Source organism: Neopsephotus bourkii, unplaced genomic scaffold (genome assembly GCF_033783945.1).
Source record: "Neopsephotus bourkii isolate Nb327-2 ecotype Australia unplaced genomic scaffold, CSIRO-AGI_Nbou_v1 NB_1279, whole genome shotgun sequence".
Taxonomy (NCBI): domain Eukaryota; kingdom Metazoa; phylum Chordata; class Aves; order Psittaciformes; family Psittacidae; genus Neopsephotus; species Neopsephotus bourkii.
Genome location: NW_026901764.1, coordinates 3,798,971 through 3,816,030, shown reverse-complemented (window position 1 = coordinate 3,816,030; position 17,060 = coordinate 3,798,971). Strand labels below are relative to the sequence as shown.

The window sequence follows — 17,060 nt, the reverse complement described above, 5'->3', positions numbered from 1 at the left end:
GTCACTTTCAAAGATTGCTCAGGATTAATTTAGACAGCCTAAGTATGTATTTCATACTTGATGTCTTGAACACCTGCATTTCCAGCACTACACAGTCCTTATTGTCATTTAGTGGATAGAGATGAACAATGGGAAGCACACCTAAGTAATGACCAAATGATAGCCTTAAATTTGTGAATTAGACACTCATCTAAAAATAAGATCAGTAGTTCCTACTTCAAATAAACTCAGCTATTCAATATTCATTCAGCAACTGTACTCCATAAAAGGTTTAACTTCAACACACTGATTTGAGTTAGCAAATTTAAAGTCATTATTTGCAGTATGGTAACAGGTGAAATGAAACTGAAGGTATTTGCATAGTACTTCATAAAAATGTAGAAGATATAAACTTAGCCAAAAAGTCTTAAGTGTGAGCTAAAAGAACAGCTAATAGCATGAAGCACTATTTTAATAGTGGACATCTTTCAGATAAGCACTACTTTCTGCTGACAAAATTTATAGTCAGAACATTCATTGTATAGTTTTAAAGATTTGCAGCGGATAGTCCAGCATGGGCCAGCAGTAGTATTTCCATACTTCCACTTAAAGAGTATAACTGTACAAAGTAGCAGACATATGATTGCTGAGAGGAAGAGAAGTCCTTTTGTGGCTAGTTACAAAAAAGCAGACAGTCCCTACTCAATCCTGCACTTATCCCAATAACACCTGGGGCTATACCATGATTATCAGTTTGCATTCAGCCTAAATTGTGCTAGAGAATGAAAGAGGATTTCCTCTTCCCCACCCATATCAGGCAATTACTCCCTCTTCTCCTACCACCCAAAACAAGTCAGATGAAAGAAACTCATCACAATTACCATGTCACTAGTACCACAGAAACCTGTACCAAGATCAACTCACATAAACAGTCAAACCGCAACCCAGCTTTTCACCTTTTTCCCTCTCCCAGTTTTCTGCTTCATCTTCACCCTGGAGGGCCTAAGTATTCAGAGGGGAAGGGGAGTGGAACCACAAACAAAGAAAACCCACAACAAACACAGCTCCATGTCAAACAGTCTCAAGTCTTCCTGACCACTACAGACCATTTCTAGGAGAAATGAGACAAGAAGGCCCTGTGTGAATTGAGATCATTACCAGGTATAACAGATAACAGTTCTGTGAATATGCAAACAGGTATGAAGGAGGTCTATGCTGTCCAGACACACTGTTGGTTTAAAATGAAGCAAGCTTAATAAAGGTTGCATTGCACTGCAATTTTTGCAGACCTTCAGAAAGCATGCTTCCAAAAGTGTTTCCTGGAACAACAGATTTCTTCTAAACACAAAAAGCAGTACCAACTGAAATATACCTTAAGTTACTATTATAATTTATTTAATTAAACCTGTCAGGCATTCGTTACTGATCCTCTGTTACTGGTAGCAGAAAGAACATTACTACTAATGGCCAGCACACAATACACAACTACCAAGCAAAAGCACCCAGGCTTAGTCACAGACACTTGATCAAGAAGTTGTCATTTTAACAGAGTTTGACAGCAGTAACTATGCAAATACAAGTTAAAATATTTACCACATCAGAAATGCAAATTAAATTTCACATAAGTTTCTTTACCTCAAGAGTTCTTCAAGGAAGTAGTTTCTCAGAAGTCTTAAATACAGACAAGTTCTTTTAGAAGACAAATTTTATGAAGTTTTAGAATCAACAAGAAACTACTAAAAAGCCAGTTTTGTCTAATTCTGTGTGAAGAACCACACAATGCTTTGAACATCAGCAACCATTGCAAGCAAGAATTCAGAACACAATAAAAGGCCCCTTGTCTTTCCTTATTTGCTGGTGACCTGTATGCTCTACTTCTGTTACTATCATCTGACTTGACAGGAATCCACAATACTTCACTGATTATGCTTCAAGTGAGTCACAACACAATTGTCAGCTACCTACAAAAAAAGTAAACGGCAGTGTGCTGTGCATTACCACAGGATGAAATTAAAAACAGAAATTAAACTAAGAAATATTATTGTCAGAACTTGCATTGTCGTAAGAATTTTTTTTAATAGTTATCTTTAGTTTAGTCTTAAAAGTTGCTAACAGTACTGTGTCTTGTGCAAGGAAAAGGCTGCTGTGAGAAATGCACTTTTACTGATGAGGCCATTGTCTTTTTATTTCTTAGCTATTTAAAAGTTACTCTTATTATAAAGATAAAGGATATTTATGCCATATAACTTGCTGTTGAGTTATGGTGGGGAATGATCATTCAGCATTTACATCTTGGGTACCCTGATTACTCCTCACTAATCACAGCTTTTAAATCCACTATCTGAATTTGAAAGTGCTTGAGATACTAAAAGATTGATTTTTCTACATTTCCACAATGTGGTTGTTTGTTAGGGTTTTTGCTGTTTTGGTTTTGGGTTGTTTTGTTTGTGGTTTTTTTTTTTTTTGTTATTTGGGGCTTGGGGTTTGTTACAATTAGATTGGTTTGAGCTTCAGTTCTATGTCCTGTCTTGCCTGACAGCTGCCTAGGCAGGACACCTGAACAAATTAGCAGTTATTTGCAGCATGTGCTGACTCTAGCTCAGCCATTTCTCACAGGACATGGGGGGGAAAAAAAGGTGCAAAAAGGCAGTAAAGGATATACAAATCTGCACAAATCTGAGCTTTAAATTACCAGTCTTCATGGTCAAAGTTTGTTCTTTTTTGATACAAACTTACTATTTGAGAGAAGGAAAAAACACCACACACACAAAACAAAACAAAAAACCACAACAAACCAAAACCCACCAAACCGCCAAGGAAGCAATTTTCAAGGAAAAATTCAGAACAATATGTTTTGAGAAATCTGAATTGATATCCCAAAGAGTACATTTCAAAACACTTCTCTTTTTCAATGTAACGGAAAAGGCTACTGCCCAAGTTTCATGATGCATCTTAAACTCCATTTTGACAAAATTACTCATGCCTTTGCTTTTACAGGTAACACGTGAAGAAGCATCTCAACTCACCACAAAGTTATACATTACTGTTAAGTTACTGCGCCCAAAAATTATACATCACACCATTTCTGGTGATGTCATATTCCGGTGCAGCCATTTAATACCAATACTACTCTTTTTGCAAAAGCAGCACAAATAAGCCTCCATTCAAAAGCTTTGTTATTCACTAAGAGTCTTACTATGCTCCTCCTTTTGATAATCAAAGCTTTATTAAACAAAATGCTCTGCTTGGAGGAGAAGAGCCTGACAAGCTGAAGCCAAGAGTAAACATTCAAGTTATGTGAAAACCCCTAGAAACAGTGGAACATATCCAACAATCCATAACCATTGTCCACTGTCCCTGAAAAGTATAATTAGTCCATGTCCCACTGGTTCACCAGTGCAACAAGGAAAAAGAAAAAAAAGACAGCATTGAAGTTGGAATAATTAAGTGTATGCAGCATTTGAAAGTCTACTTGTGTTGAAGGGTTGACAGAAGCAAGACTGAAGTTTTGCTTGCCTCTACTACACAAAGTAGTAACAAAACAAAGTAAAGCGTTATCTTGACAGGTAACAAGAAGTAGAAAACAAGACTCAGCAGTTATCTTCATGAAATGTAAAAGCTTATGAGAAGCCTTTTACAACTGGTTTGGGAAGAACAGTACCTGTTCTCTGCCAACAATCTCTAATGCTGCAAGGGATGTCATTAAATATTTGGCAAATAGATACCAGGAAGTTCAGAATTAGATCAGTAAGTACAGCATGAAGCAAAGAGGCAAAGAGAATCACAACCAGCTTCAACCTACTCACCCTGACCTGGACAAAAACCCAGGAGGAAGCGAAGCAGAAACTGAGTTGCCATAACTTAAATATACCACTGAAAGGAAAAATTGGGCCAAGCGCATGTCGTATGTTATAATGAAGTCTTTAACTATATTTCTCTTCATACCTTTGGTTTCCCCAAATCTGCACTCAACAGCTATTCTATTTGAGAGAAGTTGTTTTCCAATACACTACTTTCCAGCTTTGACAGAAAGGAACAAAGAAGTCATCCCGTTCAATCCACATCCGGTACTCTACAAGATGAAGTTAAACCAGAAAGGTTTCTGGTTTAAAACCCAGCCTCCTAGTAACGTTTCATGCTTTCAGGAGTTCCAAGCAGGGCTCAAGGGCTAAGAGGAACATAAACATACCCGTTTTCCACAAAAATTTAGCTTTTGGTTTTGCTCCTAGGTTTGTTGTCATGTTTTGGGGTGAGGGGGTTATGTGTTTTTACAGAGCTGGGAAGGTGGGGAAGGACTGGCACATTAAAAAGCTGCTACAAAATAAGAAAAACAAACAAACAAACAAAACCAACAAAGCAAATCCTCAAAACAGCAGTATCCATCAAATTTTGGAGAAAGGCTGAGATAATCTGAGATTTCAGTTATTTCTATTCCAGTGCTACATATTTCAAATAATCAACACTACCATAACCACTTTGTCATAACTATTTCACTGATACACATCCTCCAGTGTGTGTGGGAAGGCAGATATGGGAGGAACAAAGGCTTTCTGCTTGCACAACACATTGAGCCACCACACTTTAGAAACTTCTCTTAGCATAGTTGTGCTCGTTAGGAGTAATAGGAATTCAGTTCAGCCAGCAAAATCAAGTTTGTGCTCATGAAGCTACCTTCTCTTGTATGCAGTTAAGGCAGCAGGAAAAGCTATGACAGGACAAGTACTGCTGCTGGTAGAAGCTGCATTTCAACTAGACAAAGCACACCATCAGACCTACAGCACTTCTTGTTTAGATTCAGACATACCATTGCAGGAAGATTACACATGTCAGTCTAGTTTTAAAAGCTCTAAAGAGATATTACCTTTCAGGAGGCTGGTAAATGCCAAATTAGATTTTTTCCTACCCCCCTCCCCACCCAATAAAATATCCTCCATTATGCACCATACATAATGCTGTCAGTGCAAAGAATTACAGATTACCACACAAGAAAGCTATGTTCCAAAACATAACACTCACCACAGGAAGAAATATTTGGAAACAGTTCCCTTATGTAAGCACATTATAGCTTTGTTTAGTAATTCAGCACTTCTGATATCAATATTATTCAGTAATCTCTGTAGGCTGAAAGAATTTTATACTGCCAGTATACCAATTTCAAAGTCAGTCTGGGTCCAGAAGTTACAGCTGCTTTCATAAGCATGTACTGCAAGGTAACAAATCCTGCTAACAAAGACATTTTCCTACACACAATTGGCTCTTGTACTTCTATATCATATTAGCAGAACCAGGGATGTACAACAAGGACACCTGACTGCACAGCTCATGCTGTCAGGACTCATCAGCTCCAACTCAGTACTGATCTTTCCAATTCAGGGTTTCTAGGCCACATACCACAGTAAAGTCAATTCTAGCAAGGCATTTTGCTCAGGCAAGACACCAGCTCTGAACTAGCCTCATACTGCTATGAGTTCTGCAAAAGTGTGCAAAACTGGCACTTGCTCAGGTGCTAGCAAGAGTTAGGAAGACTGGCACCAAAACAAAATTCAGCACTGTTAAACTATTCCCAAGCAGCTGAGAATACCTGCATAGTGTTCTGCTTAATACCTCAGGTAAACATACATGGCCTTTCCTCCCAAAGGTACACAGACTTTCCAAATACAAGACCAGTACTATCTAAATTTTCTTCCACCATATACATATCAAATTAGGCTATTTGGAAAGGTTCGAAAATACCTGGCAGTTTTGAAAAATGTAGTAGAAAAATTAATTATGTAACTGATTTGCCTCATAATACTATTTTTCAGCTTCGGAGGAAAGTGTCTGAATATTCATTCACAGCTCTAATGGCAACATGAGATTAGTACCACCTCCACTTTCTGCTAACAGTGAGTTCACTTTCTACTACCATTGCTCTACTGAATCAGATGGCTAAGCAACATTATCATTTGATTATGAGTATTCAAACAGATTCATCCCCATACCACTCTCTCATTATTCTTAACATGAAAATACAGTGTGAAAATACATCACACTGTTCTTCATGAAGAGGAGGAGGAGAAAAATCCTACCCAGAAAGTCAGAATTGTTTTATCCTTCAAAAAGGCTTCAGAAGGCACCTGAGTAATATCAGCTTGAAGCTGTCTCCACTCATGCTGCAAAAGCAAACTAATCCAAACACTAGCAAAACCAGAATTTGGACATCTTTTACTCCAGCAGATGAGTAAGCAACACTAAAACATAGATGTATTCTCACACAGTAAAAATCCTTAAATCTGTATTTGAAACAGTTAAAAACTCATCCAAAAAAACCTTCACGTTACCTATGCCAGAAAGACACTCGCTGAAGATGTATATACAGGGAAGAAGATAGTGGTGCATACTGTAACAGATGCTTTGAATAATCTCTTCCCAAAGCAGTGGCTGTGAGGAAGCCTTTTAGTAACAATGTTTTACAAAGGTGGCGATTTGTGACAACTAGAGAAAAGTTACTATTTCAGATAGTAGGATTATTTCTCCCCTTAAAAAAAAAAAACCAAAAAACCAAAAAAAACCCTTCATCATTATAGAATATATTGACCTTATAAGTACTCTTGGAAGGAGAGTGAAAAACTACATCTTCTAAGAACAACTCACTACCTTATCTCAGGGAAGCTTTCTTGCTCTTTTCCTTTCTATTCAGAAACAGATCCCTATTGTACACCAATCATCTGGAAGCCAAAAAGCTTACCACAGAGGCCTTGGCCATGTTGGAGAAAGACTGCGAGGTCAAAGTGGGACAAAAAGTATTTTACAAGCTATAGAAAAACAAAAGAAAAATAGAATACTAGATTGCAAAAACTAGAGCTTTGTATATATAATCTGCAGAACTAAACCAACTGAACATTACAACACCTAAGCCATTCACTGACTGTACTTTGTTTCACATGTCCATATTCTAAAATGATGGACAGTTCCACATTTGAACAAGTTTATCCTAGAAAATTTCACTTCTTATATACATAAGAGCCACCTATGCTGCATACAGCAAGCTAAGCCAAGAAGGTTTGTTGGGTTTTTTTGTGAGGTTGTTTTGTGAAGTCAGATGAACTTCATCTCAATACTTTGGAATACTCACCTGCATACAAGATAAACTGCAATACCAGCAAGAGAAAGCAAAATGTTTATTGCAACACACAGTGTGACAAAGTGAAAATCTGTTTAAATTAGGTTTTAAACTTCTAACAGTGTTTAAAACATCATTTCTGGTCAGTATAAGCACTTTTTAAATCTACCATCTACAACTACAAATAACTATTTAATGTTACTTTACAATTAAGGTAATGCACTGCTATCCAAAAAACCCCAAATTAAAGTCTGGATGGCATTTTCATTTATCAGGTAGCTCACTGAAAACATTGCAATACTTTGATTAGAGAAATAAGTACTACAAACAGAAATATCCCTGCTTTTGAAGCATTATATAGCATTGCAGACATCCGTGAACTTTTTTTATGTCAGTAACAAATTCCGTATCATGTAAGTCTTTATGATTGGCAGACTAGTAAGGTCTATAATGAGAAGGACAACTACACTCATCAGTCAAGCACAGATCACTTAAAGCTTCAGATCAGTGAAAAATGGAAGTGGTAGCAATCTCTAGCTGTTGCAGAAATTAGGTGTGGAGGAAAGAAGGGAGGCACACATAGACACATGTTTTCCTCTACATTTCTGAAGCCTTAAGTAAAGCTGAAGTTTACAAGCTAATCTTGCAGAAAAAGACTCCAACATACTGTATCTATACCCATAAAAGTTACTTTATTATTCTCCCTATGCAAAAAGTCATACTTTTTCTAACTCAGAACATCAGCAAAAGCTGACTCTAAAATCCTCAGTGCTATAGCAGGTATTAAAACACAAACTTCATCCTCAAATTAAAGGCAGCAATAGCCACATGCAGGGTCTACATGTCCCACATGTCCACATAGAGCCAATGCAACATTTACCTCCCAGATTTTGCTAAAAAATTAGTAAGAATAAAAAGACAGTACATTAGAACTTTTTCCTTCAGAGCTGCCTCAAGCCAGTCCGAACATATAGACATTTGTTAGATAACAATCCTTAGGAAAAAAAATAAATTCCATTTTCCTCCGTCTCCAAGAGCCTTCAATGCTGATACACTTTCATTAAAGAAAGGCTACTGAAATAACTAGAAGACTTTCTGACACCTACTCTGAAGAAATACAACTACAAGCAACAAATGTATTTTTGTCACAGTGTGCTCTTTCAGGAAACACTGCTGCACTCAGTCTCAAGGTCTGGGCTTACAGGAAGAAAAAAAAAAATGCATATTGCCTTAAGCAAAAGCAAAAGAAAACCCAATTCAGAAATACTGATCATATGAATCTAGATTGTCTGAGTGGGGCAATAACACATAACACTGATGATCAGCAACCCAAGTGAAACAGCCTCACTTCAAATGAAGCTGGCTTCAGACTTCAGGCTACATTTTGCTATGAACAGAAAAAAAAAAAAAAAAAAAGGAGAAAAATAGACATTTTCCTTAAGTACTATTTTAAAGTTTATCAAGTGGGTTTCGTGCTTTCACATTAATCCCCAAATGATACTTACTTCATTTCCATGTTTCTGCAGAAACTCTATTTCCTGTTGTGTGAAAGTAGTCATTGAAATTGACTTCACTCTGTGGGGTGGATTCAAGCCCCGTCTAAAAGAAGAAGCAAGTAGTATTTAGTCAGTATTCACGAAGTCTGGCATCATATGATCACTTTTAACATTACAACCAAAAAGTTTGAAACTCAGGAGCCATCTCTGTAAAACACACCCATTTTGGTACTGCCATGTAACTTAAGATCATCTTAAAATAACATTCAGCATGCAAAGTCGAATAATTGAGCTTTAGGGAAGACCAGTGTTTACAACTGCAGATGCAAACTCACTCTGATACTTTCTATGCAAAGTGTTTTCTTAAACAGAATTAGACTTTTTTGTCTAATCTGTTTCCCAGAACTTGTTCACCCTTGCTTCTATCTTTCATCTCCCATTCTTCGGCCCTTCTGTTGTAGTTTTCTTTCCCTCCAACTCCTTCCTCACTTCAGCCTATTCTTAGTACAACTTCTACCCAATCACTAGATTTCTTCAAGGTAAACTCCCCAGCTCAGGTTCTTTTTCTCTTGCTTTAACCTATACTTATTGTTTCCTGACAGCATCTTTTTCTAGTTCACTTTTAGCCTTCTATCCACAGGTTTGCCTCCCTCCTCCTGAAACTGCACAAGTCACAACAGCAAAAGCAAAAAAACCAATGTTTTTATTGTATTCTCAATTGAGAGATACTATTACTCATGTAATAGCCCAAAACTTCAGCAGCTCTGCCTTAAGCAAAGATTGGCACTATTCTCATATCCATGCCAGAGACTGCTGAAGCAAGGCTAACAGAAACTCAAGTAATTTGTGCTGCCAAAGCCTGACATTGTCAAACCCAGTTCAGTCAAAACCTGCAAGCATAGAGAAAAATCCTGCTGAGCAACAGTGCCAGTATAAGAAAAAGCTGTCTTTCTTTTCAAACTCTTTCTTTAAATACATGCTAAATACTGCTTTTGCCCACAAATACTTATCAAGTCCTGTTTTGCTCAGTGGAAACAAGAACATTACATCCTACATAGGCCAAACAATGGAGACACTAACTTAGGCAATACAACAGGGCTAGTTTAACAGTCAGGCCTGGATTTTTGTAACGAAAAGAGAAGAAAAATTAAAAGGAAAAAAGAGACTACACATTAACTATGAGACATCAAAGAACACAAAATTTTGTGGTTATATATATGAACAGAAAGTTTCCAGAAAGGAAGTTGGGGAAACTTGCAGAATGTAATATGGGCCTAACAAAAAACTTACAAATCAACTGGTAAGAGTTAGCTTTATTGCTTGTATTTTTGACTATGCTCTGATTATAAATTTGGTTCACATTGCTTTTAGGAATAAAAAACCACCCCACCACTGGCATCCAATTTAAGGCTACTAGTAGTTTTCTTTAAACTCCATGATTGTTTCAGGAACACTGTAAGTTAAATTGTTATAGATCAAAACACTGTATGACAAAAATCTGATGACCCATACAGTAACATTTTATATTCAAGTCTTACCGAAAAAATTTAGCCAGGTGGTTGGCATTCACCTGGTATTTCACAGAAATACATTCCATCAAGTTCTATATTACAATCACTTGCTTTCAGATTAAGTATAAAATTGGTTCCATCTACCTTAGTCTGTTCAATTTACTCTCCTCCTACTAAGGAAGATGTACAGTTAGTTGTAAACTATTTCATGACTATTTTAAAAGCTAGGGTTATTTATTAACACACTGACATGTTTTTCATCCCAGGTAGTATATCTAAACTTTCATGCTAGGTTCTGCTAGAAATTAATTTTTACAATAAGTATAGTTTAAGTGCTATATTGTACATGTGTTTGTAATTGAAAGGCACTGCACAAGTTTAAGCAGTACCTATTCTACACTGATCTGCTACAGCTCTTCAAAACATTTACATCAGCAAACACTTATACTCAGTTCTGTTAAGCAGTAGTATCAAATGTACTTAAAGCATCGACAAGATTTTGTTTAGACTCACTAGAAACTTCCTACATGCTCTTGCATTCCAGTGGGGACTACTCTAGAGTTTTAAGGTTCAGGTTATAAAGTTTCCTGATTTACATATTATATCCATGATGTGCAATAAGATGATGATTTATTTTTTTTTAATATCCTCCGGCTGAAGGAGGACATCCCCATTCCTAAAGCTCAGATCACAACACAGAAGCGCTAGGTGTCTTGCATGATGAGAAAGACCATGTTGCTACATCCATGGTCCAGGAGGACTGGAAATCCTGAACATAACTTTAATAGCCATAAATGCAAAGTTAACGATCAAGCTGCAGTATTATACATACAAGTGTTTATGTTTACTTAACATGGCAAGGGGTGGGAGGAAGCCTGTGAAAAGCCTCCTCTTATGAAAGCAGTGCAAGCAGCCAGAGGGGAACACAGAATTCAAGACAAGAAGGTGCATTTTTCAGCATACAAATATAGCCCACAACATATGCATTATTTTCTTTAGATAAATTACTTTGATTCTACCATTAGAACAGCTGAACCTTAACTTCTTTTATTATTCTAACTAGGATGAGCCACTTTCAGTAACATTATACCCAGGAACTGACTAGAATCTCCCTAAAACAGAGCAGTTGTGAGATTTATGAAGCAGAACTCAAGAACTAAGCCAAGGTACAAAAGGTACTCTTACTTGAAAAACCTAAGATATTTTTTATGCTTCCTTACCTACAAAGATTACTTGATGACCCAAATGATTCACAAACAACTCATCTACATATGGGGGAAGCTTACTGGTAGACAGCCAAGTATGATTATCCCTTCTGAGGAATTCACAAGCCTTTCTTTTTGTATTAAAAAAAAAAAACAAAAAAACAAACCACAAGAAAGCAAAGTTGTTTCCTCGCGTGTATTTTCAAACTTAAACAGAGAAGACTTAGGTTAGATAAAAGGAAGAAATACCTTACTGCGAGTGTGATGAGGCACTGGAACAGGTTGCTCAAGGAAGATGTGGATGCTCCATCCCTGGCAGTGTTCAAGGCCAGGTTGGACAGGGCTTTGAGCAACCTGGTCTAGTGGGAGGGGGGTTGAAACTAGATGATCTTAAGGTCCTTTCCAAACCTAACTATTCTATGATTTGACAAGACCTTTGCACAGTTGTAATGCTTTACAATATTCCATATTTACCAGAAGATAAAATGGATTATAGTGCCTTAGTCCAAATTAATAATATCTAAGTTTAAATTGACCCTGAACAAATACTTGCAACCTGCACCCATGCAGCAGTACCATTTACTCATTTCTCTAGCACAGAGTTCCTGAAGATGACAGCAACCAAACACTCCCTCAGCACTTAATCCAGGTCACAGCTATCTCCTAAGAGACCCTTGGGGAAGATGACAGAGTAAGACTATTCTGTCATCTGCACTCATTCAGTACACCATAGCCAAAACATTCCACATGTAGATCCCACTCATCACTGCCACTTTCTACATGCTCAGTCGTTATTTCTGTGGAATAGCACTGTGACCAGAACTTCTTGCTATGAGATTATACTTCACTGACCCTGCACTTAGTCCAGGCTTCCACTGACACAGCCTATCACAGGGGCAGCTACAGAGAACATTGTTAAAACTGGTGCTCTCACAACAAAGGAAGCTTTAGGCCACTGATACAAAATTCTGAAATCTGGCAATTGAAGCATTAAACATTTAAAATGCTGTCAATGAGCACTGAACATTCGTTATTAGCGTCATTTAGTAGCAAGTTATGGTTGAACTTGTAATTGTTGGCAGGGTGGCCATTCCAGATGTCATCAAATCTGTCTGCAAAGGCCAGGGCTGGGAGGGGGGAAAAAACTTAAAAGAGTGGGCTCTGCTGGAACAGAGGGTCACTTCCATGGGAGGAACAGTGGGCCGACAGCTACGCAACACCTCTAATGTCCACCTGTATCACATTCTAACATGAACTTAAGTCTAAGCCAGTAAAATCCGATTCCCTAAGAAACAGGAAGTTAATGATTCAAATTCAATTGCCAAAGCAATTGTGTCCCAAGGTGTCTGGAAAAAATCTGTGTCCCAAGGTGTCTGGAAAAAAAAGCTTTACAATACCCATGTTACAGTATTTCTATGCAACTATTATCAGCAAAGAGAATATAAGCAGTACTGGCCACTCCTTAATAGTTGTAGCCCTCCCTGGAGACCCTCCCACCATCTCACAAGCTCATTTATTTTTAACAGCGAAAGGCTCACACACACATTTAGAAGCATAGTCAAGGTTAAATAAATTTTATTCTTAAAAAGAAAAAAAAAACAACAAAGAAAGACACCACAAAAAACCAACATCCTTTCTGAACTGTGAGGTATTCACAGTGGTATAGATATCCCCTTTGCTCTCCAGCCATGAAACTAAGAAACTAACATAGGAAATACCCTTAATATATATATACATACACACACGTAAAACACACAGAGCCATTTTCCAAACATGCTCCAAAATATATACGTGTGTGTGTGCAAAACTAGAAAGTCACACCAACATAACCAGCGTCACCTTCACTCTAATAGTTTATTTAAAGCATTTTAATTTTTGCAAAATTTATTTTGGGAAAAGGGACAACAGATCACCATCATTGCACATACTTTTTTTTTTTGGGGGGGGGGGGTATTAGTTTGTTACTAGTATCTGCCATCCAATAGTCCTATCCCAGAATTAAAAATTTCAGCTAGGAATATTATAAGCAGCCAAAAGACCACATGATCCAATAATTGTAAGAAATAGCATTAAAGAGCTTCAACATCCCCCACAGTAACCATAACATTCTAAACATTCTTTGTTGCTCCTTCCTGACACAAGCCCAAAGTGCAAATATCTGAACAAGAGGCTTCCTCAGTAAGTTGGGAGGAAGCAAAAGGTAGGAGTGTCCCAATAAACACATCAGGAGATATATATTTAAAAAAAATAAAGAAATTCAAGGTTAAATAAAACATTTTACAGTACAGAACTTGTGGAAGTGTACGCCTACTCAAACAGGAATATTTTCCATTTGAGAATTTAAGAACATGTTCTTTTTATAAAAGTTAGGAGCAGGCTGAGTAGTACAGAAGTGCTTAAAAGCACAGTATGCACAGACAGCTGAGAAGCAAGGCAAAGAGGCATTTGATAAGACAAAAGGAAGGCTGCTGCCACTGTCAGCAGGACACACGGCAGTACGCAGAAACACAGACATAGCTACCAATATAATCCTTTGAACCAAAGGACTTCTGTCAAACCAACAGAACCCCTCTGCCAACATTACAGTGGTTTTGCTGTAACAAAGACAAGTCTTGTGGTTTTGTATTACCGTAATCCTTAAGCCAAGAAGACTGCTCCTCTAGAGCATTTCCTCCCACTATCAGGGAAGAAATGTTCATGTATACATTTCTACACATCCTATATTCTTGTCAAACACCAAAAAGTTTAATGGGGAGCAGCTTCTGTGATGCTAGCTTGCTTGCTTCCCACCCCCACCCCCCCAAGGAATTTAAACAAAGGACAAGCAGAGGTATTTTAAGAGGAAGGCACTATCGATCACTGTCCATGAACTTTCTCCTGCATATATGATTTTGCAGAGGAAAACTTCTGCTCTGGTAAACCCAAACTGATGAGAAAACTTAAACCCGAAGTATTAAAGAAAAGGACCTGCTCTGTGTTATTCATAGTTCTAACTTGACAAGACTCACCTTCAACACCTGCCAGAAACAGATCTTTTCAGCAAAGTCACCATTTCTCTCATCATTTTTAGCAGTACTTGGAACAAGCCAGACTTTTTTTTTTTTAAATAGTGAAGAATAATTGGGGTTCTTTTAAAGCTAAATCTAGTAATAAATAGCACTGCTCTCTTTCTACACACAGAACCCTTGATGGAAACTAATGATAGATCCAAAATGAAGGTCTGGAGTTTGAATAGACTGTCCTTGCCAGGACAGTGAATAAACACTTCAGAAAACTTAGGGGGAAAAGAAGTTATACTTCGGATTTAAAAAATTTGGAGTTAGCTCGTGGAGAACAACATGCCTAAGATGATACCAATGTTAGCAGCCACTTTTAATTAATTAAGAAACCTTTCTGAAGGAGACTTGTTAATATACCACTATTTTAATTTTTCATTGGGCACTTCATACTTAAAAAAAAAAAATTAAAAAGTCTACTGAACTCAACTCTTAGAATATTTCTTGCACCAGATCAGAAAAAAATAATTAAAACAAGAAGCAATGCTTAGTCTCATCCCTAATAAAAATATCCCACTGGCTAGGTTCTAAGGTGTTAAAGGAACACATGTAATCATGCACACAATTTATGAAAGCATTTCCAAGCCAACATGAAAGAATTAGCCTAATTTCATTTCAGAAGAATGCATTAAGTCCTCTTGACAATCCTTTACTCCAGCTGTAAGCATAGGTATTACTAGCTGTAACAACTAAAAATGTTATTTGTTGTTTCTTTGTCATAGCAACACAAAACCACTGCATATTTAGAATAAGTTATTTGCATTTTATTATAATACCAATACATTAACAACTTTTCTTCATAAAGAGCCTTTCTTCCTTTAAGTATGGTAGCACCCAAATAATGGCAAACTTAACAGCACATGACAGCTGTCCTCTGCTTGCTAGCTGTTTCACTGCATGCACATCCTTTTGGTTGCTATAGACTATGGACTTCAGTAGTCCATACCAACACAGATGAAAGGAACAAGACCTACAGAACCCATGCAAAATATCTCAGCAGTACTCATCATACATCTCTCTGTTAAGGTCAAAAAGCCTGAAAAATAAAGGAAAAAAATCTTACAGAGGAGTTTTATTATGCTGTCAGTTTAACTGGTAAGAACATGTGCAACCATTAAATAAGCCCTGTGCAGTAGCTTAAAATAGTTTCACATGCCAGCACAAATAACAGTTTGCTAACAGAGCAAACAATAGCCAGAGCTGATTAAGTAGCATGTATATGTCAAAAACTAGAGTCTCTTTTCAGTATCACAACCTGAATATGTTTTCTGTATTTGCATCAAGCCTGTTCAAATGTCTACAAAAAAGCAGAAGGGAAAAAAAAACCCAAGACTAATTAGCTGTCTAGTAGTATAAAAGGCATTTTGTTCCATGTAAATTCAACAGAGAACTAACATGTTTGCTTTGTCCTGAATCTCAATATAATTACCAACTTTGTCCTAAAACACCAGACCTTTTACTTGGAAGGCCTATGTGTGGTAATCAGTCCCTCTTAGTAAGGGGACAGAAACTAATTTAGGCTCCTGAATGCCTTAAGTCAAATACAAATCTGTATCCTTTGGCATACTATTTATTACTTACACCACTCTTTGATTCTGCTCAATTTCATAAGCACAATGTCACAGTAATGTAAACAAGCAAACAGATTTAACTATGGAAGCAGTAACACTGAAGATAGTAGTGGTTTTCTCTTCCCCCATGTTAGGCCTTACAGAAATTCAAAATTGACTGATCTCAGCTCTTGGTTTCATGCATGCTATGTCAGAGGAGGAAGGGTGGAAAAGGAAGGAGGAGTGGGGAGGCCCATGCAGGAATGAGGAACAGGAAAAATGCAATCCACTTTATCAGAGCCAATCCCTTTCCAAGGTTTACTTATATAGTTTTTAGGAAGTAACAGAGGCCAGAGCAAAGCCTTCTACTACTTTTCTGATCAAGTATATGAAACTATTAAAGCAAGAGTTTATCTTCCAAGCTAGAGTTTAGTGAGTTGTCCTACAAACTATTATCGGGCATAACTTGATACATAAAAGGCTAGGCTAGTGGTTTAACTTAACATTATACTTTTAAGTTAAACGTTAGGTTAAATGATTTTTAAAATGTTAAACTCGGTATTCACAATAGGATTACTCTCCCCATGTCTTCCAAGACTGTCATGAAAGGGAACTGTTAGCCACGTGCCCCCTTCTCTTTCCAAAAGTATTCTCCACACACACGCTTTATTAACTACACCTTCAATGATACCTTGGGGGGAGGGAGGCGGGAAGGAGAGAATGAGAGGAGAGAGGACGGGCACGCTCTCCCCTTCCCTTGCGTGCCGTGGGCAAACGCTTACACTCCCTACGTGCAGGAAAACACCTCCTCGGGAGCAGCGGTAGGATAAACTCCGGACTGCTGCTACCCGCCGGCCACGAAGGCTGCCGTGCTGCCCGGCCCCGCGCTCATACACCCGGCTAACAACCGCCATCTCCCGGACTGGGGCTCCGGTGGGGAATTTTAAGCAAATACCCCGGGGAAAGCCTTCCGACTGCTCCCCTCCGAAGCGGCTGAACCAGCAGTCCAGCGCTGTCGGGCGGCAGGGAGGAAGGGCGAACCCAAGAAGGAAACGGCCGGCGCAGCGAAGCCGAAGGCGAGGCGCTACACCCCACGTAGCGGCTCGCTGCGCCGCCGCCCCAGCAGAGCCCGGAGGCCGGCCAGGGGCGGAGGTCACCCCG

The 17,060-nt window shown here is 38.1% G+C and overlaps 1 protein-coding gene across 8 annotated transcripts in view; it reads right to left on the bottom strand.

The window, feature by feature from the left end:
• The window catches only part of AGFG1 (ArfGAP with FG repeats 1), a 35,431-nt gene that overhangs the window by 17,886 nt on the left and 485 nt on the right, over positions 1-17,060 (bottom strand). For all 8 annotated transcript variants that reach the window (XM_061365204.1, XM_061365205.1, XM_061365206.1 and 5 more), the window contains exon 2: positions 8,587-8,680. In XM_061365204.1, the coding sequence (XP_061221188.1) occupies positions 8,587-8,680 (94 nt within the window). The remainder of the gene's footprint in view (positions 1-8,586; positions 8,681-17,060) is intronic.